This window comes from Corythoichthys intestinalis, chromosome 17 (assembly GCF_030265065.1).
Source record: "Corythoichthys intestinalis isolate RoL2023-P3 chromosome 17, ASM3026506v1, whole genome shotgun sequence".
In the NCBI taxonomy this organism is placed as follows: domain Eukaryota; kingdom Metazoa; phylum Chordata; class Actinopteri; order Syngnathiformes; family Syngnathidae; genus Corythoichthys; species Corythoichthys intestinalis.
The window spans coordinates 38,122,168-38,144,808 of record NC_080411.1 but is presented as its reverse complement, the minus strand read 5'-3'; the positions used below and the strand labels follow the sequence as shown (position 1 = coordinate 38,144,808).

The 22,641-nt window shown below is 38.1% G+C and overlaps 1 protein-coding gene across 2 annotated transcripts in view; it reads left to right on the top strand.

Moving 5' to 3' along the window:
* The first annotated feature begins 308 nt into the window (after positions 1-308).
* Positions 309-22,641, top strand: part of onecut2 (one cut homeobox 2) — a 53,511-nt gene continuing 31,178 nt past the window's right edge. For both annotated transcript variants that reach the window (XM_057818437.1, XM_057818436.1), the window contains exon 1: positions 309-1,822. In XM_057818437.1, coding sequence (XP_057674420.1) covers positions 625-1,822 — 1,198 coding nt within the window. In that variant the 5' untranslated portion in view covers positions 309-624. The remainder of the gene's footprint in view (positions 1,823-22,641) is intronic.

Sequence of the window (22,641 nt, the reverse complement as noted above, 5' to 3'; positions counted from 1 at the left end):
CTAAAAAAAAAAAAAAAAAAAGTTTAACGGTTTTAAGTTTCAACTTTTAAATAGCTGTCTACTTTAGTGTCTACTGCCCCTGAAATGGTTAATATTAAGAGTTAGTTATTAGACCCTCATGGCGAAGCTTCACTGTCAAATGTTACATCCACCAGATATGATTATTCCATGTAACTCGTCCCGCCCAACTATGTCCAAGTAGGTACGCTGATTGGTCAAGGACCCAATCAGTCATTAAAGGGTGCCGCCCCATTTACGATCTCCCCGTTTTCCAGCCCTCCCTTTGGCAGCAGGTTGGGTTGAGCGCTCCACTAGGGGACCGTGGACAGCTCCCGTGCGAGGAGCAGAGCAACACAGGAGGAGGAGAGGGCTGGACATGGGGGAGCCACCGCACAGGCCCGTATGATCGCTGCAAACACAATTTGGATGTGCTCCTGCCGGGGAAGATACACAAAGAGACCAAAGTGGAAAAGCCATCGGAGGACGGGGAAACAAGCCGTAAAGTGACAGAAAGGAGGGGAGACGACTACTGACCCATCCCGGCGCATCAGGGGGGAGAAGAAGAGGGAGGAAGGAGAGAAGGAGAAATATTTCCGCTCGACCTGATGGACTGACGACAGATGAATGAAGACTGCCTACACTAACGCCTATCGATGCCTGGCCAAGGACCTGGACGCTTACGCCATGAATACGGACATGACAATGGACGGCATTGGCAGCCTGCATGGCGGGGTGGCGGTGAGCTCCGTGGCCCCTGATGTGGAGCTGATGAGCGGCCACAGCCCCCTTCACGGCCGCGGGAGCTCTTCGGGCGCGGTGGGGGGCCACGGGGCGGCGGCGGCGGCCGCCCTCCGGATACACCAGGACCTGGCCGCCGCTGCCGCGTCATCTCGCTCCGCCATGGTGTCCGGCATGGCCAGCATTCTGGACGGCAGCGGGGAGTACCGTCCAGATCTGTCCCTCCCGCTGCACCACGCCATGAGCGTGCCCTGCGACACGTCCTCTCCCGGGATGGGGATGAGCGGCACTTACACCACTTTAACGCCGCTGCAGCCGCTTCCCCCCATCTCCACGGTGTCCGACAAGTTCCATCACCACCATCACCATCACCAGCGGCTTTCCGGGAACGTCAGCGGGAGCTTCACTCTGATGCGGGACGAGCGTGGGCTACCTGGCATGAACAACCTTTACAATCCCTACCACAAGGATCCCATGTCCGGGATGGGTCAGAGTCTTTCCCCGGTGCTCGGTAACGGCTTAGGCTCCCTCCACAACACCCAGCAGGGTCTCCACAATTACGGTACGGCGACGCACGGGGGCCACGACAAGATGCTCAACTTCGAACCCAGCGCCTCCATGCTCACCAGAGGGGACCACCACCAGCACCGAGGCCTCGGTGGCCCGGCAGGAGGGATGATGCCGCACCTGAACGGAATGCACCATCCGGGACATCCCGTATCCTCGGCGGGACACCACCCCCACCCTCACCTCCATTCTCCATCCCACGGGCCAGTGTTGGCTTCCACCCGGGAAAGACCGCCCTCCTCCTCGGGGACGCAGGGGGGAAACAGTTCAGGGCAGCTGGAAGAGATCAACACAAAAGAGGTGGCGCAGAGAATCACGGCCGAGCTGAAAAGGTACAGCATTCCTCAAGCCATCTTCGCCCAAAGGGTCCTGTGCCGCTCACAGGGGACCCTGTCGGACCTGCTGAGGAACCCCAAACCATGGAGTAAACTAAAGTCGGGCCGGGAGACCTTCAGGCGGATGTGGAAGTGGCTACAGGAGCCGGAGTTTCAGAGGATGTCGGCTCTTAGACTGGCAGGTAACGCTTGATTTATTTTTCATTCATTTCATCATTATTATTTTTACCGTGCCCCATAATGCGCCTCACAGCCAATTATTATTATTTTGATTTCTGTATGCGATTTCAAAATGCGGTCGACACGCCTGACTACTTAATTTGAAATACAATATCCCCCTGAGACAAGAGCGATTTAGGTAAACTTGTTATATTTATTTGGAATAACACGGCGTGATGCTTACCATTATTGATCAACAAAAAGGCGATCGATAGGAACTGACCAGGTCAGAGAGGATTTCCCTCCAGTTTTCTCACGACGTGTCGAAAAAAAAAACATGCATCTACCAAATTGGTGTAAATTGGCCCTTTCAAAAGTACATTTAAGCTATTTGTTTTTGTTATTATTATTTTTTAAATAGATATATAGCTGTCGATTCCCACACCCTCCCATTGAAACAAATATAGCTTGAGGGTCTCTTGTGACAGAAAGGTTGTCACTTGAGTGAGTATGGGGCCCCCTCTAGTGAGGAACCTGGTTTGTGTCCCAACAACAATCCCCCATTGTCTGCAGGGGTCTGCCACAATACAACAGCAGAGCCACTAGAAAATGTTCAGGTGTTTTTTAAAAAGATGTTGTTTGAGAGATATGATGATGGCGGTAAATTTCACTGAAGGATCGGTGAATGATACTGCTGAGGGTTAGATGTGTCGTATAAGCAGTTTTCTTATGTTCACTCAGCTAAGGCAAGGTGCACTTTATCTTTCTCTCCAAAAAGTCACATGATGGGTTTTGGACAAGATAGCATATTTGTATTTTCATGTTATTGTACACTGTGACATGCATTGCATTCCACCAACCTTAAATATTATCAAAAACAATCATTAAAACTAAAATAAAAATAAAAAAAAATAAAAAATAAAACATTTGAACACAAACATTTGATATAAAAATGTATCGATTTCAGTATACACAACTGATAAAAGCATAGAATAATTAAGAAAAAATAATTAATTAATTAATAATTAATTAATAAAAAAGAAACATTAAGTTAGTCCTGAAATTATCTAATTAAGAAGCAACCTGGTATATAGTTTAATGAAATTCACACTGTTGGTATAGTTAAGCAGTAAAATTTTAAAATTGATTTGTATGTAGTGTGAATGGCCAATTTTGTTGAATGATAAATGTCTTGTTATTATATCAAAGGTTATTCTCTTTGTGATCAGGATAAAATTGTCCAAAAAATATCTCACTCGAATCATCAGTATGTATTAAAACTCATTTCAGTTTAAATATGGTTTGTTAACAAATGAGAAAGTCATGAATGGAATTTGTTTTACATTTCTTTGCATGGTACTCCAAATAAAAGAAATCGGGATTTAATTTGGAAATTGTAGATTGTCTCAAAATTAATATAAATGTTTTTTTGTTTTTTGTTTTTCGTTTCGTTACGTTTGTATTATAACAAAAATGAATTTACACTGTGAGAGTTCTGAAGTGAATTTGTATAAAATAGACATTTTACTCAGGGTGGTCAAAGTTTCAAAATATTCTGAATTTAATGATTGTGGAGAAAATTGTAGTTTAACTATTTTTTTCACAAATTATTGCTTTCTACCTTTGTCTTCAAATTAAAAACTGCTTTACTGTTTAAGTAATAAAATTAAACAAATGTGACTGAATAATTTCTGGCAGAATTGTCTATTTAAGAGAAGGCAGTGTCAGTAGTTGAGATAAATGTATGGAATTCCGTCAAAAACAAGCAACAAAGACGATTGAGTAACATTCTTTACTTTTTGATCCTTTTTAAAAGGTTGTTTACGGTATAAAAAGTTTGTGCTCAAGCTCTTACAGATGAGATTATCTCTGAACAATTGCACCGTTCTTTGATTCATTGATTTCTGCCTATCGACCCTGTGGCACGGCTTGTTTGATTTTGGCTGCTGTTGGTTGATTATATAGATTAACAGGAAATGCCTTGAGTGAAGGAAGGGAGATGACAAGAGGCAACCAAGGCGCTTTCATGCTAAGTCTGTTGTAAAATGGCATTGTGCAGACAAACACTGAACGGCATTCTACTCCTGCTGTCCAACACAGGCCGAGTTTCAAAAGTTACATGGTTCATGTGGTTATGTTCCGTGTTTAAAAATCAATCTTGAATCCTTGCTTTCTCACCACTAAATGTCAGTTTTTTAAAAAAAAAAGGTGAATTACACCATATGCAAACTAGAACAGGTTGTAACAAGCTAGCATTGGGATAGTGTAAAAAAAAAAACAAATTAGTATATGTTCCTCATTTTAAAAGTTATGTCACCTTTTGTAAAATGAGATTTGAATTACAGTTAGTTGTATTTAGTTGAAATTAACATTAACTATTATTTTGCTTAGCAGATTTAATTTCTGATTGTTTGCTTTCTATATCTACTCTAATGATTATCGCACAACAAACGACATAACCGAACCCGACTGAGCTAGTTTTTGTGAGTAGCTGACCATCTAACTTTGTTACGATTTGATATTTCAATTGAAAATGAATGGCTTAACAATGTTGCGTAGGAAAAGCCAATCCAAAATGCAAAGCTATATCATACGTTTCCCCAAGAAAAAATACGTTGTACCTGTATGTATCACGAGTCTCTGTTACAGAAATGCACATCCATATGGAAAAGATATATATAAAGTTTATATATCTTTCATGTGGAACTTTTATGTAAAGAATGTGACACTCAAACCACATATATGGTCCTTAGTAAATTTGTACAATACGAAACGTGTATAATTTGGGAACTTAACCCAAATGGAAAAGATACATATAAAATCCATAAAGTTCATATATGTTTCATCTGGAACTTGTATGTAAAGCAAGTGGCACACAAACCACATCTACGATCCTTAGTAAAATTGTACAATATGAAACTTGTATATTATGGGATCCTAAAATAACAATATATGACAAGAATTGCACAAACAATATCCTTAATAGATTTGTGTAAAGTCAAACTTATATGAGTTAGAAAACCATCAGTGAAACTAAAATCTCTCAAGTACAACAGGTGCAGAGGCACATAGATGATACATTGAAATAAAAAAAAAATTAAAAAAAACATAGTCCTTAAACAAAATCACATGGAAACAAATGCACATATTACTAAAAATATTTTGTTGTTTTGACACATAGTAACGCAAATGTTTGCATCTTCTCCAAGCCTGGTTGTTCATTTTCTTTCAACCGATTGATTTTCTTAAAAGTATTACATGGGTAGTACATAATATTTTGGCAATTACTGAAATCCCTCACTACTTTGCGTTTTGACTATTGTGGATTCACGACTCTTTGTATCATTACAATATAACCAGGACAATCAAATAGTTTCTTGACAATCACGCAATGCTGTTTGTGGTTCGATTTAAAAAAAACACACACACACAATATGACACAGTTCAGCTTCTAAATTTTGTACTTTGATAAGAACCCCTGAGTTGCAGTGTGCAAGGGTCAATTGCCGTGGGGGGTGTTTGGCTGTGAGTCGCATCTGTAGTTTTTACAGTGATTGTGCTCTTCATTCGTGCTCGGCCAAGCGTTTAGTGCAGGACATGGTTTTAGGTTTATCGGAAACAAAAAAACAGCAAAATATCTGTAACCTTTGTGACCACATTGTTGATGAAGCAGTATAAGCTTTTTCCCCCTATATTTTGATTTTTTGGAATTACGCAATATTGTTTAAAACAAACACAAAAAAATAGTAATCAACTGTGCTTATTGTTGTGGAGACAGTGACCGTGTAGGGATTACAATAGTTATTTTATTTCACTCACTCTTCACCAATATGACTTTTTGAACGATTATAGGACAAGAGGGAGCTGCAAATCCTAGATCAACAATGCCACACAGCCAGCTCATTGAGCTGGGTGTCAAAGGTTAGGGCTGCAACACTCGGATATTAGCTGTGGTAAATGCTACAGTTGGAGTAAAGAACATATTATTTTCATTGCATGAGAATATATAAGGAGCAGAATGAAACACTCCAACAACCCAAATGCTGCTAACTTCTCTTTGCTCGGTACTTTAGTTGCTTGGTTTTGGACTATGCATCTGATTCACTATCTGATGCAGTCAAGTCTCGACTAGCCAACTATTAGCTATTTCCCAAGAAATATGAAGTATAGAAGTATGAAAAGTCATGGCTTTCAGCTCCATGCTGACTCAAAACATCTGTTCAATAGCTTCAATGCTTTTTTGACTGAAAGCCTTCAGTTTTGTTTGCTCAGAAGTAGTGCTGAAAGATAAATCGATTTCGCGTCGAAATCATGAATATAGACAAGTCAATCTTGAAAATCGCCAAGATTTTTTTTTTTGACTGATCTGTTGTGCTAAGAAATTTTGCTTTTTAACAACACATTCAGAAAAAAACATACTGAGATTAACCCAGTTAAGGCTGCAAAAACTAATCGATTAAAACAGTTCAAATTGATTAATAGATTAGTTGCCACCTAATTTGATAATCAATTTTTGTTGTTGTTGTGTGTAATGTGAGGCTGCGCGCACGCGCCAGTGATTAGAACAGAAGAGAGAGAGTTCACTGTTACACTCAGGTTGAGTTGCCGAATCAATACAGTAATATTACGAAGTGTCAAGGGTTAGACTGTCTTTTGTGTTATTAAATCCAGTGTGCCTCCGTCAGAGGTGAGTAAATGAATCCAATTGTATCGTTTGTATTCTTTGTTGATGAGAAGTTACTAATTAGCACAGCGCGTTAAGCTATTTAGCGATTATTCTAATCAGTGTCTTAAGTGTCCGTTTGTTTTGTGTTTTGGAGAAACATATTAGCACTTGAGTTATTGTTAGATAGAAAAGTTGTCTCTTTGCTTTTTATAAAGGAACCTCATGCATAAACCCATTCATATAAAAGCGTAGTCTCCTTTCAACACAACCTCCCATCAAACTGTAAATTGTTATACAAGAGATTGTGCTTTTAAATTGGATTTGGATTGGACATTGTTTATGAAAAACTGTTTGATAAAGAAAACTGATTCGTTACAGTCTGCCTTGTCCTTATTAGATTTAGTTGTTAAGTTTGTTTAGAGAAAATAAATGAGTCATTTACATAATTTATATCAGTGCTTTGCCCACAAGAAAAAAAGATGCCATTTAGGAGCACTTTTTTTATTTGAATGAACAGGAATTCTTTTTGTTTTATATTCAGAACCTTTATTAAAAACCTCAACAAGTTGTATGTTGTTAAAACAGTACAGTCATAGACTACAGTTAAGTCAAGAAGCTGTAATAAAATAGGATTTCTGAAGGAAATAGTCATCCATTTTGTCTTCATTGTTACTTACATGGGGGAACTACAATGCAATATTATAAAACCAAATACAGTATAAAACAAAACAAAACATGCATTCATTGAACACATGACCAAAAACTGAATTAATTAATTAATTAATTAACAATTAAATGAGTAAAAGGGTGGCTAGATACCATCAGGGAGGAAATCCAGTGATTGTCCGATAAATAGATTAAAAGAAAAAAAAAAAAATCATTAGTTGCGGCCCTAATCCCAGTAGATCATATAAATTTATCCCATGATATGAATTTTATACCGTATTGCTCAGACCTCAGTCACAGTTTGATGCTATAACTTAATGTCTAACTTAATTAAGATATTCAAATATGAATGGCAACAAGCAGTGAACTTGACTCATTCACTGCCATTGACAGCGATAGACATCAAATCAATTTCAATTGGGGTGGCTGGCATTGAATGATTATGTTTCACTGCCAATGGCAGCAATAGATGTCCAATCCAATTTGGCTGTGGGTCTCGTAGCGATCGTGAAGAAAATCGTAAATCGAACTGAAGTCGCAATACCCCCCCCCCCCCAAAAAAAATCGTATTTAGATATTTTTCTAAAATTATTCAGCCCTACTCAGACATTAACATTAAAAATGTGCTAACCCCGCCCGTTAGTTTTCACGCCTCAAAAACTGCAAATTGGTTTCACGAAAAACACGACTGAAGTAGACTCTATGGGGTCAGAAATCACTCAAAGGTGCTGCTTTGAAATTTTAGCCTTGCCTTCTTCTACCTTTTTTTGAATCTGTTTCTCCCTCTCATTCTCTCTTTTGGGGGGGGAGGTATTATGTGATTGTCAGGGGAATTGAACACAAGAGCAGAGGCAGCAGCAGCCCGATGAATTATTGATGGGAATCTCGGCGTGACCCTCCTCGGTCTGCTCACTTCACTTCTTCTTCACCTCACAGCCGGGTTAACCAGGCAAAATGGAGGGAGGGAACAAAAGGGGGGAGGAAAAGTGGAGCCCATTGTTTGGCTGGAGGATGCTGCCAGTGGCTCCAAGTGAATTATGGATGGAAAGAAAACAATCCTCAAATCAGTGTTAGAATAGGAGTGCTCAAATTCCCACATAAACAGTTCTATCAGTATAACCATATTGCATTTTCTGACTTTTTTATGCATTACATTTAGAACAGCGTTGTTCGACATCTCAAATTAAACACCCATGGGTGGCCGGAGGGATAGTAATGAAGGGAAATGGATCACATGTATGATTCATACTTCTATAGGATGATCTCACATCCTTTTAAATGGGTCAGACTCAGAATTTGAAATGTTGTGTCACTGGAGATAATTAAACCTGATTCACCGATATGTTGATGATTTATTTTGAATATACTTATTAGAATATGTGTAGATATTAGTTATATAGACACAGTATTTAGTATTTTAGTACAATTGCACTAAAAATCCAAATGATTAGACAGTAAATATTTTCCATTTTGTGTGTCCAGCTGCAAGCAGACACAGTGCATTATTAATGAGCTGGACTCTGCTTTATGGCATGCCAATTACCAGCAGTTCCTCTCTTTGTGTTTTTGTGTGTACAGTATGCATTTAGAGTCAGTTGCAGACTGCGGGAATACAGTTTGCTTCTGTTTTCAGGTTCCCTTCTTAAGACCTCCTGCGTATTCATTGTCCGCGATTGATCCAAAATTATGGATTTTAAACTGCTGGGAGGAGGAGTTAAAGCTTTGTAGTGTGTCAGTTTAAGATGATTTGAGAGAAAATGTTTTTTTTGTTTTTTTTTACATTTACTAAGCACCAGCACAACATGGTGCATTTGAACTCATTAATGGACAAAACACATAAATATTTACTGTACATGTACAATGATACAGGGCAACAATATGTCTTGTAATTGTTTTTGCCAAGGGCGTAGGTTTGCATAGGGACGGTAGGGACATAACACTACCAGGTTTTCAGGATGCTCAAATTGTCCTCACTAACTTTTAAGCAACCTCATTTGTATTATATAATGAGTTTGGTTATATAGGTCATTTAGATTGTCTTTCCATATGTTGTAAGGATTGAATTAACCCTAGCACTATTAAGTGAATTATTTTCATGATGTTCAGATTTACATTTATCTCTTTTCACACGGTCCATTTTTCACCCTCCAACACACATTTGATTGGCTAATGACTTGCACTTATTTGAAATGTATTAATTTTCCACGTTTTTTATTTAAAAATATTTTTATTTGTATCGTATGCTGAACTTTTTTTCCCAGATAATCATACATTAATCATAATCGAGGTAAAAAGTTTTCATACTTTGAGGCTCCATTTTTATTTATTATTTTACCCTGACTAAGAAGTTTTTTCTGGTGTATTTCATTTATTTAGTTAGAAAGACAATGTTGAGTGGTTCTAAAAGGGAACCTCGGACTTAAAGACATATAGGCTCTAAAAGCCACATTTGTTCTCTTTTAATAAAATATTGTTATTAGAAATACATAAAATATTGCCATTGATTAAAAAATCTATAATATTTAGTACATGTTTTGACCTACAGAGGGCACCATGTTTTATGCACACAAGGGACGCTCAGGGTGATGACATAATTTGTCGCTGTCACTAGACGAACACTACCGGTGTTCCGCAATTTCGCGGGGAGACGTCCAATACATGTGCACATCAGTTCAAAGCGGCGAGTACTTACTATTTGTGTTTTGAGTCTTTTATTACGTTTTCATATCCTCAAAATATTTTTTGCATTTGTTTCACTCTCATACTTTTAAGCATTTTTTTTTTTTGTGGTAGCTTTAAAGAAGTTGAGCACATTAGTCACGTAGCATATTCAAACCGGCCTTATTTTATATTACTATGTTGAAGTATTTTCTGAAGGCATTTTTAGTATGTTCTGTTTGAATGCATCTAAACAAAATAAGCTGAAACCACACAGTAGTACTCTGAGGTATAAAATTCGCCTCTTGTAGGACGTTTCGCCGGTGTAGCACATTTTGGCCGAAAACCGTTTTTTTCCCCCAACTCTCGTCTCGTCTCATCCCATCCCATCTTTCCTGTTCATTTTGCTTTTGCGGCTCGTTTTGTGAAATATCGACAGTGCTGTCATGCTCATTAATGTTCTGCTCGGGTTCAAATTGAAAGGGTTGAACAGATGACATGCTTATGTTGCTAGAGTCATATTCTGGAAGCCCAGCAGCGTAACCATATGACGTCACCGCACCTCGACCTCAACAACAATGGTGACCTACTAGTTAAACTAATTTTACAAATTGTATAAAAACGAAAACTTCAAAAGGGGTTTCAATATCGAATTGTTATAACTCATAATAACGTTTATCTTTTAATAACTCTAGTTTTTCTAGCCGTGGATCCATTTAAGACAAATGTTTATTTTTGCATTACTGGATAGTTAATAGATTATTGACAAGTTTGTATTCATTGTGTATGCCAATTTAATTTATGTTCAAATATAAAATTTTGATAATAAAATCCAGAAGTTTATTCTGGAATTTTTTCTAAATGTTTCTTTAGTAGTTTTTGAAAACAAAGGTTTGGATCAAATGGTGTATCACCTGAACCGATACACGTGAAAGTTACCGTAAATTTCGCACTATAAGGCGTACCTCACTTTAAGCTGCCACTCACCAAATTTGACACCAAAACGACATTTGTTCATAGATGAGCCGCACTGGACTATAAACCGTAGCTGTCCTCACTGTATTAAGGGATATTTACACCAAAAGATATTAACCAGTAACACTTTATTTGACAGTGGCATCATACGATTGTCATAAGACCAAATGAACCACCATGAAGCTTTGAACCAATTAGCTGCAAAGCTTCATTTCTTCAAGAAGCTTCATTTGGCCATCTTCAGTTACTGTTCCAGTAGTTTCATTAATTGGTAGTTGTGGTATTTGGTAACACTTTATTTGAGAGTGGCGCCATAAGACTGTCATTAGACAATCATAGTTATGACATGACACTGTCATGAGCATTAATAAATGCTTATAACAAATTATCTCACTTTATAATGGATGTAAAAGATCAGAGCTGGACAGAAATGGAGTTAGTGACATATTTTCCGGATGAAAATTAATTACATCTGTCATTAGCATTCACTAATACGCATGATAGAGTCATGTAATAATTTTGATGGTCTTATGATGTCAAAGAAAGTCTTACCTATTAACCCAAATAAAACAACAAATAAGCCGCACTGGACTGTAAGCTGCAGGATTCAAAATGAAGGAAAAAAGTAGCAGCTTATAGTCCAAAAATTACGGTAGAATAAATCAATACAGATTAATTTTTTCAATTGATCATTTAGCATATCAATTATTTAGGTTGATATTCGTGAGAAATGTAGCCCTGACCTCCAGTCTTATTAACGTCCCGTCCCCAAACATTCAGGTTATGCTGTTATATCGTCCCTAGCAATGTTGCGGCCAACCCTACGCCCTTAGTTTTTACTGATAGTAGTATTTAAAGGGATATATTGTGATTTTATAGATGCAAATGCATTTCCATTTACAGTTATATGTTTGCTGTTTTAGAGCTGCTCAGATGTTCGCACCAAGTAAATACAGCAGGTATTCATCCAGCAGCTAATCAAAATGTTAATATTTTTGCCTTTTGAATTTGGGCAGTTACTGTAGTTATGAATGGGGTTTTACTTTTATTACGTGGCTGGAGAGCAATGTCCTAAAAGCCGTGTTTGCTCTGTTGATTAAAAGTCCTAGAGGAGATGTTACAAGTGCAACATCTGACAAGTGTCAACCTTGTTATTTTTTTATGTATTGAATACACAATTGTGCTCCACGTTGGTTCTTTACAGTTCCCAAATCAAAGTAACCAGAGAGCCAACCAGGTAATTGAATGTTTTAAGTTTTTTTTGTTTGTTTTGTTTTTGTGTGCGTATGTGTGTGTGTAACTAACATGGCAATAGTGAAGGATTGGAGTGATGATGACTGATGTTTTCTTGACATTTGTTATTATACTTTTGAGAATTGCCTTCCATCACCTTCACCAGGTTATTAGTGGGGTTTTTTGTACCTTCATCTCTTCTTATCCATTGGATAAAGCAGTGGCGGGAGAGTTGTCTGCAGGATGCACCATTTGATTGGCACCCAACCTGTGATGACAGCCTTGACTGCTTTCTTGATAGCCTCTGGATAAAAGACAGGTTTTAGTCTGTTCAGCAGGGTACTGACTTTAGAAAACTACAGTCAATCAAACTGTGGGATGTAGCACAAGAGATCAAATTACTGTGTGGCTCCACAGAAAGTGGGAGACCTGTTGTCCCCCTGCATCAGCAAGTGGCCTTTGAAGGTCTTTGTGGTGGTTGTCGGCTTTTCACCTTTTGAGCAAAGGTGAAACAGAACCACAGTGTTTCTAGCTGCTCTGGTCATGTTGGAGTTTCATTTTTTTCACCCAACAGTTCACTAGTGTGTGTATACACAAGTAGGAAAACAATACAGCAAGTCATCAAATTTTAAGAGCCTTGCTTGTTCTCAGTCTTTGCAACCTTCACGGTGGCTCCCTATCACAATATCACAGGCATTGTGTAGTGATTTTTTTATTTAGACTGTCCACAACAATTATGGTGCCATGGAGGTGTTGGAGCGGTACAACCGTTGCCCAGCTCTACAGAGCAACCCAAGTTCAGAGGAGAAAATGGTCCTGTCACGGCTTTATTAAGGCGGTCAAATCAAATGTGACATCTGTACTCCAAGCTCGTCGAGCCCGAGTGCTTGTTGAATCCACACAAGCAACTGCTGGAAGAAATTAGGGAGGGACATGAGCGCAATTCTTCACCAGAAATAGAAGATCTGATCTTTTGTAGCCCAAAATTAGACTGGAAGGACACACTTTTCTTATAAAGGTAAGGTTACACAAGGTTGTTGTTGAAGAAGGTGAGCCCTGATCTCAATCACACAAACAGCCACCGTTTATATCGTACACAAACTAGCTTCATATTTTTTTCTATTTGCACTCCATGTTGGCGTGAAAGCCTAGTGTCTCATGCCATGTACTACAGGGCGAAAAACGAATGTCCTAAAATCATCCAGCGATACAGTGAACAAAATAAGTATTTGAACACCCTGCTGTTTTGCAGGTTCTCCCACTTAGAAATCATGGAGGGCTCTGAAATTTTCATCGTAGGTGCATTTCTAAAAAGAAAAGGCAGAAATCACTATGTATGATTTTTTTTAACGATTTATTTGTGTGATACAGCTGGAAATAAGTATTTGAACACCTGAGAAAATGAATGTTAATATTTGGTACAGTAGCCTTTGTTTGCTGTTACAGAGGTCAAACGTGTCCTGTAGTTTTTCACCAGGTTTGTACACACTGCAGGAGGGATCTTGACCCACCCATCAGTCAGGTTTCTTGGCTGTCACTGAGAAACACGGAGTTTGTGATCCCTCCAAAGGTTTTCTATTGGGTTTAGGTCTAGACACCGGCTAGGCCATGCCAGAACCTTGTTATGCTTCTTACGGAGCCACTCCTTGGTCATTGTCATGTTTTCATTACAAAACTCATAAAATATATAAACATAAATAAAAATATAATAAAATTTTCAGATTTTATGCTAGATACTCAAAAATCATCAAATGCAGAGATAATCACCTATATTTTCAGGATGAATATTTAACATACAGTATCATATAATTTTTTTGCCTTAAATATAGACTTACATGTTTTTTATTTAGTGCAATTTTGACAAAAGCAAATTCTGCATTTTTCTATATACAATCACTACTTATTTACTGTAGGTTAAATTCCAATGTCACTATTGCCTCAGCACGTCTTGCCGGCTATCTGGCCCTTGTCGTCTTTTTTGATTGAAATGTTACATAAAATAAAACACATATTTTTTTTGTATGGTCGCAGAAATGTCTAAATTACTATTTTTTTTTTTTTTTTTTGCAAAAAAACGGGCAGTTGGCCAAAAATTACCTGATTAGTTGAATGTAAAGTTGCTGCGGGAGGAGGGGTAGGCTGCGCGGAACACCGCAACCCCCCCCAGCCCCCCCGGGCTGGCTGGGTGGGGGCCGGGGCCCTGCGTTGTCGTCTCTGCTCGTCTGCGTGGCCGTTGCGCGCATGGTGGGGCTCGCGTGCGGCGGGATGGTGATAAGGCGCGCTCGGGTGGGGGGTTCCCGGTGTCGGGATTGGCGATGGGGTGGTGTAGGGTCGGTCGCCAACGGGCTTACACGCACAAAGGATTCACACGATTACTGGGTTCCAGATCACAAAACTGATTTGTGTACACTCTACCCCTTTCAATCACTTAGCTTATAGACAAACCCCACCCACGTCCCCTTCTTTCACTGATCAACAGGCCCCCACATGGTGTTAACCGGAAATACATCTAGCTGAAGATAGCACCACCATATTAGTAGCTGGTCTAGACGTTCATTGTATTTCTTGTTGTTTGTGTATGTGTTTCTTTTCTTTCTTCTCTTGTGTTTCTTTTCTTCCGTCCCCCCATAACCCTTTCCTGTTCGCTGCTTTGTCATAATAAACGAGGTATTTTGAATTATCACAATGGGAGGATGTCAGACTCTCAATGTGAAACATTAAAACTGTTCAGAATATCCGGGCACTTAGACTTCCATTCTCTGTGTCAAACCGCTGAACAGGACAGGTTTAAAAAAAACATTTTAAAAAAGTTGAATGTAAAGTTACGCTATTGTGTATGGATACAAAATCCAACATGGCGGCAATCACACAACAAAGCTGATTAAGTTGAATAGTCTTGCCATTAAATGTGTAAATATCGGAGTCTCTATAAATATGAGCGTAAAACAGTCTAGAGCCTTGGTTAAAAGCAAAAAGCCGGACAGTTATGATTCATTTTAAGTAAATACTATATTTCAAGCTAAAGTTACACTAATTTTTTCCATTCATTTCAATTGTTTTCATAACGTTTCAAAGTGCATGCATGGTGCTATTTTACTGTTTATAATAATTACTTTGAATCCTTCACCAAATCAATCTTGAGACACTCCTGCCTGCACTAAAACTTTCGTCCTGTTTTCACCTAAATCCAGCGTTAGAACGCAGCGTGTGTTTGAGTTTATCGCGGTGAAAGTCCACGACGCTCTGCCTGACCTGGCCTCCTAAGGGAAGCCGTGGCACAATGTCTGTAGGAGCTGTCTCGTCAACCGATAGCAAAGCCTATAAGTGTTGCAACAATAATAATACTAGTATTGGTACCGATAATAGAGATCAACCGATATGGGTTTTTCAGGACCGATACCGATTATTAGTAGTTAGAGGGGCCAATAACCAGTTTCTTGGAGCTGATAATCATTTGCGAAAAAATTGTAAAAATTGGAGTTAAAAAATTGAATAATGCAAACACTGAACTTCAATGAAATGCCTAAAGCAGGTTTATTGAATCGCACAAATCGAAAATAATAGCTCCAGAAGTGCCTGAATTTCCTAGACTCAGAAACATCTCTAATTAAGTTGAATAAAAAGTTGAATAATTGGCGCTGAAATTTTTCCACAGAAAGTGTTAATACAACAAAAATACAGGGAGTTCTCAGGCTCAGCAGCACTTCTTGTAAAGTTAAATAAAAAGCTTAGATAATAGTTCCCTGAATTTTTTCACAAGAAGTAAAATAAAATTTCAATATAACTGAAATAATTTAACTTTGCTTTAACTCCAAACAAAAATAAAAAGTGCATGAGTTGTCAGACTTAGACATTAGCTCTATTAAATGCAAATAAATACTTGCTTCCCTAAACCCTAACCCTTAAATACTGGATGTGCAAAGGCACAATACATGTGTAACTCCATTTACCATTACCATTTAACCAATCAGAGGAGGGGGTCAATACTAGTGCAGGAGACAGCAGGAGAGAGAGGCCCGGCTGCATCTGAGCTGAAATAACCCAGTTTTAAATTGATTTTTTTTCATATCAGCCAGTCAGATTTAAAAAAGGCAGGTACCAATATACGTCAAATTTGCAAATATCGGTGCCGATAATCAGTCAATCTCTAACTGATACAGCAGAGAAATAATGTGCAGATGGTGTGCAATGTGTACTTTTCAAGATCTACGTAGTTTCTAACTGCCATCAGCTCAAAAAGGAGCACTTGTCGCCCTTCCCAAGATGTTAGTGGTCATATCCTGTACCGTCCAATCATCTTTCTGCTGTGAATTTTAATTAGTTTATCACTGGAAAACATCCAAACAATTTGAAGCTTTAGGGTGGCTGCCAGCCTTCCTACTTCAAATGGATTGGACGTCTAGCATCGTTAATGGTAGAAAATGAGTTAAACAGTGCCTGACCAAGCCATGATAGCAATTACTTTACAGTTAAATGACAATGCAGCAATTTGGTGTTATTATTATAATTTTGGGGGGTTCAAAAGACGAGGCATCGGTAGAATATCAGCATCGGCCAATACCTCACAGCCGGGAGTCGGAAATAGTATCGGAAGTAAAAAAAATAGTATCAGTGCAACGCTTATTACTACATAAGCAAAAAGTAGTATGCAGTATGATCCAACCCAGTGGTTCTTAACCTTGTTAAAGGTATCGAACCCCACAAGTTTCACATGTGGATTCACCGAACCCTTCGGAATAAGATAATACCAAGCTTTTTTTTTTTCAAATTCCGATACAGCTAAGCTAGCAAGCTAATAATTTCGCAAATCCCTGTTCAACATTCTTCAAAATTAAAAACAGGTTGAAAATTTGAGACCATGCTCCTCATTGGTCTGTTGTATTCCCTCATATCAAGTGCGAGTCAACCTTCCACTGAGCAAACCCGTTGCTCCTCCCATCAGATCGAGGACTAGCAGTTAAAAGAAAAGGATTAATGGTTCCCCCTTTTTTCAATCCAAACTCAAAACTCACCTATTCAGACTCACCTGTCAATAATAATCTCTAATTTCTTTGTGTTTTAGTTTTCTGCTACTTATTTTTTATCTATTAGTATTTTTTTGTTTTTGTTTGTTTTCTCTTTAGTATTTTAAATTTGCCCTAAATGTTCTTTACTTTATTTTTTTTACTGTTTTCAAACTTTAATTTGTTTAAATGTTTTTTTAAATGATTGCACGGCAACCTTTAGTGCCAGAAAGGCGCCTTCAAATAAAATATATTTTTGTTATTATTATTATCATTATTATTATTATTATTATTATTATTATTATTATTATCAAGCCTGTAAATTGGGAGCAAACCAGTCCAAAACCTGGTCTAAAAGCACTTTGCCTAGTTTTACTAGGCGTACGAAAATAGGGCTCTGCGTTTCCATACCTTCGCCAAACCCCTTAGACTTACTCACCGAACCCCTGGGGTTCGATCGAACCCCGGTTAAGAACCACTGATCTAACCGGGAACCCCGATTAAGAACCACTGATCTGACCAAATGTATTTTTCTTCTTTATTTGTTTTGGCTGTTGTCATTCAAAAATTTCCAGTCTCACACCCTACCTTTCTCTGGTTCATTAGTATTGGTGTCACAGCGTGGCTGATATAACTCTGTCTGCGGGTGCAATGAATAAAGACAGGCGGCACGGAGCCGTCAGTCTGTGGACAGGCTTTATGGTGAAAGACAAACAGCACAGAGAGAAATAAAAGGACAAATAAAACACATTGCCTTTGGTATTTGACCTTGTGTTGGACAAAATTGATCAGTAATGAGATCAAAATCGGCAAAATCCATTAATGTCATGTGAAAATTAAATGCTACATTTAAAAAAAGGAAGTTAGTGCTTTAAATATGTAATTTGGTTAGGGTTGGGTAAGACTCAGTACATGTTTGAATATGTGATATAGAAAAAGGATGAATCATGTATTCAGCATTGTGTGGAAAAAAGACTTTGTTGTTGTTTGTTGCCTCTGATGCTTGTAAATGGGCTGATGTGTATCTGTAGTGGATCAATGCTCAGCTGATCCTCAGATACTGACACCAAACAGGAATATTTGTTGTCTCTGGCATGCTTTATTTAGGTATTTTCCGCATGTGTGTGAGTCAGTAGCTTTCAGCTGCAGCGTATATTTGATCGTGAAGCAGCAGTTTGGACTCGACCTGTGCGTTGAGGTGGATGTATGTGGATCGATGGCTGTAATCCAGAGTAGATTAAAAGAGCATTAATACTGGCAACGATAACGTAAACGGTACGGACCTAGATCTCCATTGATCTGAAGGAACCTGATCTAGACTGGTTCCTGGAAGAGAAAGAGAGGCGGGGAATGGGGGAGGGAGAGTTGACTGACCGTATGTACAGTATTCAGCGGAGAGTTTGTATGATTTTGTATTTTGCGCGCCACCCTAAATGGAAGGAAATATGGCAATTAAAATGTTGTAAAGCTTAATGTATAAGAATACCAATCACACACACCAAAATAGAATTTCATCTTTGAAAATAAAAGGCAATTCTCACTCCAATTTTCAACACAGATGAGCTAGAGAGAGAACTTAAAGTGTTTTCAAATCTGTCCGTGGACTTGTTTGAGAAAATCAGGACATTTGCCATACAATAATTAAATGTGTGGGTATTTTCTGTATTATGTGTGACTAACAATGTGTCCATTTTTAGAGAGTCAAAACTTTTGGGATGTTTGCCGTACAGTAATTGGGAGCCAACTATAATTATTCATACTTAGGGTTAGAAGTTTCTTTTAAAAAGTGAAACAACACAGCAGGAAGTTTGCTTGATGAAGAAATAACCAAAGGCAAAATGTACTATAGAACAAGTAGGAACTGAAGACTGTTGCAGTAGAGGCTGGAAGAGTACCATCAGGGAGGAAATCTAGTGTTTGGTCATATCAATAAGTTCTTGACTTCAGGCTGCAAATGACTGCAGAAGAGCCAACTATCACGAGTGAAAGTTTGTATTGTAATCGCTAGTGGCCTACAGTGATCCCTCGCTATTTCGCACTTCATAGTTCGCCCCCTCAGTCCATGGCAGATTTTTTTCAATATTATGATATCATATTCATGTATACATGTACAAATCATTGTTTTTTCTTATATATATCTCATTTATATCATAATTATTACATTTGCAGTGCTTAAACAACAATTTTTGTTTGTTTTTATTTTATTTTAATTATACTTTGGGGAAAAAAAGGGCAAAACGTCTTATTTGTATCTCTTTCCAATGGCTGTTAAATCTGAATAAATACAGTGAAAACACCAAAAAACAAACAGTTTTTATTTTTTTATTATACTTTGGGGAGGGGAAGGAAAAACTCATGTCTTATATGTATCTCTTTCCAATGCCGTTAATCTGAATAAATAGATTAAAAGCACCAAAAAACAAAAAACATCCCCAATTTTTATTATACTTTGGGGGGGCGGCAAAAAACATGGCGTATCTCTTTCCAAATGCTGTTAAATCTGAATAAATACAGTGAAACAAATTACTGTAATTTTCAGATTATAAACCACTACTTTTTTCTTTCATTTCGGTTTATAGTCCAGTGTGGCCTGTTTGTTGATTTATTTGGGTTAACAGGCAACGCATGCCTCCTAGTATGCATTACAACGCTACAGATATAAAAATCAAAAGTCATGTTCTGTGCTAATTATTTATTCAGTTACTGCTCCAGTTGTTTCATTAATTGCTTGTTATGGTATTTGGTAACACTTTATTGACAATGGAGTCATAAGACTGTCTGACATGACATTAACATGGGGATTACCTAATGCTTGTGACACATGTCATTAAGTGTCATCTGGCAAATTATGTTCCTTATGCCATTTAAATCCAGTTTAGCTCTTTTACATCCACTCAAAAGTTTGATAATTTGCTGGATAACACTAAATATCTGTTATAAGCATTCATTAATGCTCATGCCAGTGTCGTGTCATGTCAAAGTTATGATTGTCTAATGACAGCCTTATGGCGCCACTGTCAAATAAAGTGTTACCATATACCATAACCAGCAATTAATGAAACAATTGGAACAGTAACTGAATAAATAATTAAGTGAATAAATAAATGAAGTGGTCATTAAAAATGACCACTTCATTTCCATAGGTGAGGAACTTGCAAACAAAATCAGACCCCCTGTAGGTTTATTTTACAAACACTATCTTTCTGGCAATTATTTAAACTCATTTTTCTTTAGACCTACAGATGTTACTGAACTCCATACAATTATTAAAAACCTGAGAAGTTCTCATACAGCAGCAGCAGATGAAATAAGCAGTAAGATCATGATTCCCATTGCCCATATAATTGCAAAACCACTTGCTATTGCATTAATTTGTCCCTACTTCATGGCGTAGTGCCAAAACAGACCAAAATTGCCAGAATCACTCCAGTGTACAAATCTGGAGATAAAAATAACATGAACAACTACCGCCCAATTGCTATTCTACCCACTCTCTCCAAGGTACTAGAAAGAGTCGTATACAATAGACTAAGCGAATACCTAGACAAGTTTCATTTTCTAAACAGTTCACAATATGGCTTCAGAAAGAAGAATTCAACGTGCATGGCCATTCTAGATCTTGTTGAAAAAATTAATGATGCCTTTGAGCAAGGCAAGTGTGGCGTTGGCATTTTTTGGGATTTATCTAAGGCTTTTGACACCATTGACCATAATATTTTACTGGATAAGATACATCATTATGGTATTAGAGGAATAGCATACAACTGGTTCAAAAGTTACTTATTTAGTCGACAACAATATGTAAGTATTAACAATCACATTCCACAAAAAAAGGAAATAAAACATGGAGTCCCCCAGGGATCAAATTTGGGCCCACTACTTTTTCTTATTTACATTAATGACCTTGTTAATTCTTCTGACATACTACACATGATTTTGTTTGCTGATGATACTAACTTGTTTCTTTCACATAAAAACCCATTAGACCTACAGCATATTTTAAATGCAGAGTTATTAAAGATAGATAGCTGGCTCAGGTGCAACAAACTTTCCCTCAACATCAACAAAACCAATTACATAGTATTTAGATCAAACAAGAAAGCAGTTGACACAAACAGGATTTGTCTGAAAGTAAACGACGACAATTTATTACAAGTTGATTCCACAAAGTTCCTGGGAGTCTTCATTGATAAGTCTCTCAACTTCAAATGCCATATAGAACACCTTATATCTACACTATCCAAATATGTTGGACTATTCTTCAAAATACAACACCATCTCCCTTTAACCGCACTTCTTACCTTGTACAAAACCTTGTTTGAGCCCCATATCAACTACTGTAACATCATATGGTGCAACACGTTCCCCAGTCACCTAAAGAAATTAGAAACTCTACAAAAGAAGATGGTACGGGCCATGTCCTGGGCTAGTTTCAATGCTCCCACCTACTCCTTGTTTTATAATTTACGCCTTCTCCGACTCACTGATTTAAACACATTTCATAACGCATGTACAATGTTCCAAATTGTAAATAATATGAATAGCAGACTGTCTGAGCTCATTCCAGTCTGGACTCCTCTCCATACTCATAACACCAGAAACAAAGACCTCATCAGTGGAAAAAAGAGAAGACTTGTTAGCACCAGCCTGGGCATTGCAACTCGAGGCCCCCAGATTTGGAATGAGCTCGATGAAAATCTAAAAGTGTTGAAATCCATCTCCACCTTTAAAACGATGCTAAAAAGTATCCTGATCAGTAAATATGACAATTCCAACATACTTAGGTTATAAATTGTCTTCTAGGGAAGTATTTCTTTTATTTTTTTTTCTGTGTGTGTGTGGGTGGGCGTGTGTGTGTTTGTGTATATATATATATATATATATATATATAAATATATATTGAGTTATTGTACATTAGTATGTTTTTGTAAGAGAACACTGTAAAAAACTGCAACTCACCCTATGCTCATCTGATAATGTTTCTTGTGATTGTCTTGATGTATGCAGGCTCCTGACTATAAGCTTTTAGTAGCTTCTTAAGGAGACCTGACTCACACATAATCTTGGCTCAGCACTGAGATATGATGTACACTTTGTAAATATGAATGTGTGTGTGTGAATAAATTGAATTGATCGCTTTAGCACAGAACATGAATTTTGATTGTTATTTACATCTGTAGCGCTGCAATGCATGCTAGGAGGCATGCTGGACAATAACAGTGTTGACAGCAGGTGGCAGAAGAGGTTGACTGTCTCTCCCAAGTGATGGTTTTTTGAAGCAATGAAGCTTTTCAGCTAATTGGTTCGAAACTTCGTGGTGATTGTCTTCCCCAAGGGAACAGTGATGGCTTCTTGAAGCAATGAAGGAATCATGGTGGTTCATTTGGTCTTATGACAGTCGTATGATGCCGCTGTCAAATACAGCGTTACCGCTTAATATACAGTATTTTGGTGTAAACATCCCATAATACAGTGAGGACAGCTGCGGCTTATAGTCCAATGCGGCTTATCTGTGAACAAATGCCGTTTTTGTGTCACATTTGGTGGGTGGTGGTTATTGTCAGGTGCGCCTTATAGTAATAATGGTATGTAAATAAACTTTATGGATTTTCACTGGTTGGTGTCCCCATTAAAGCCAAAA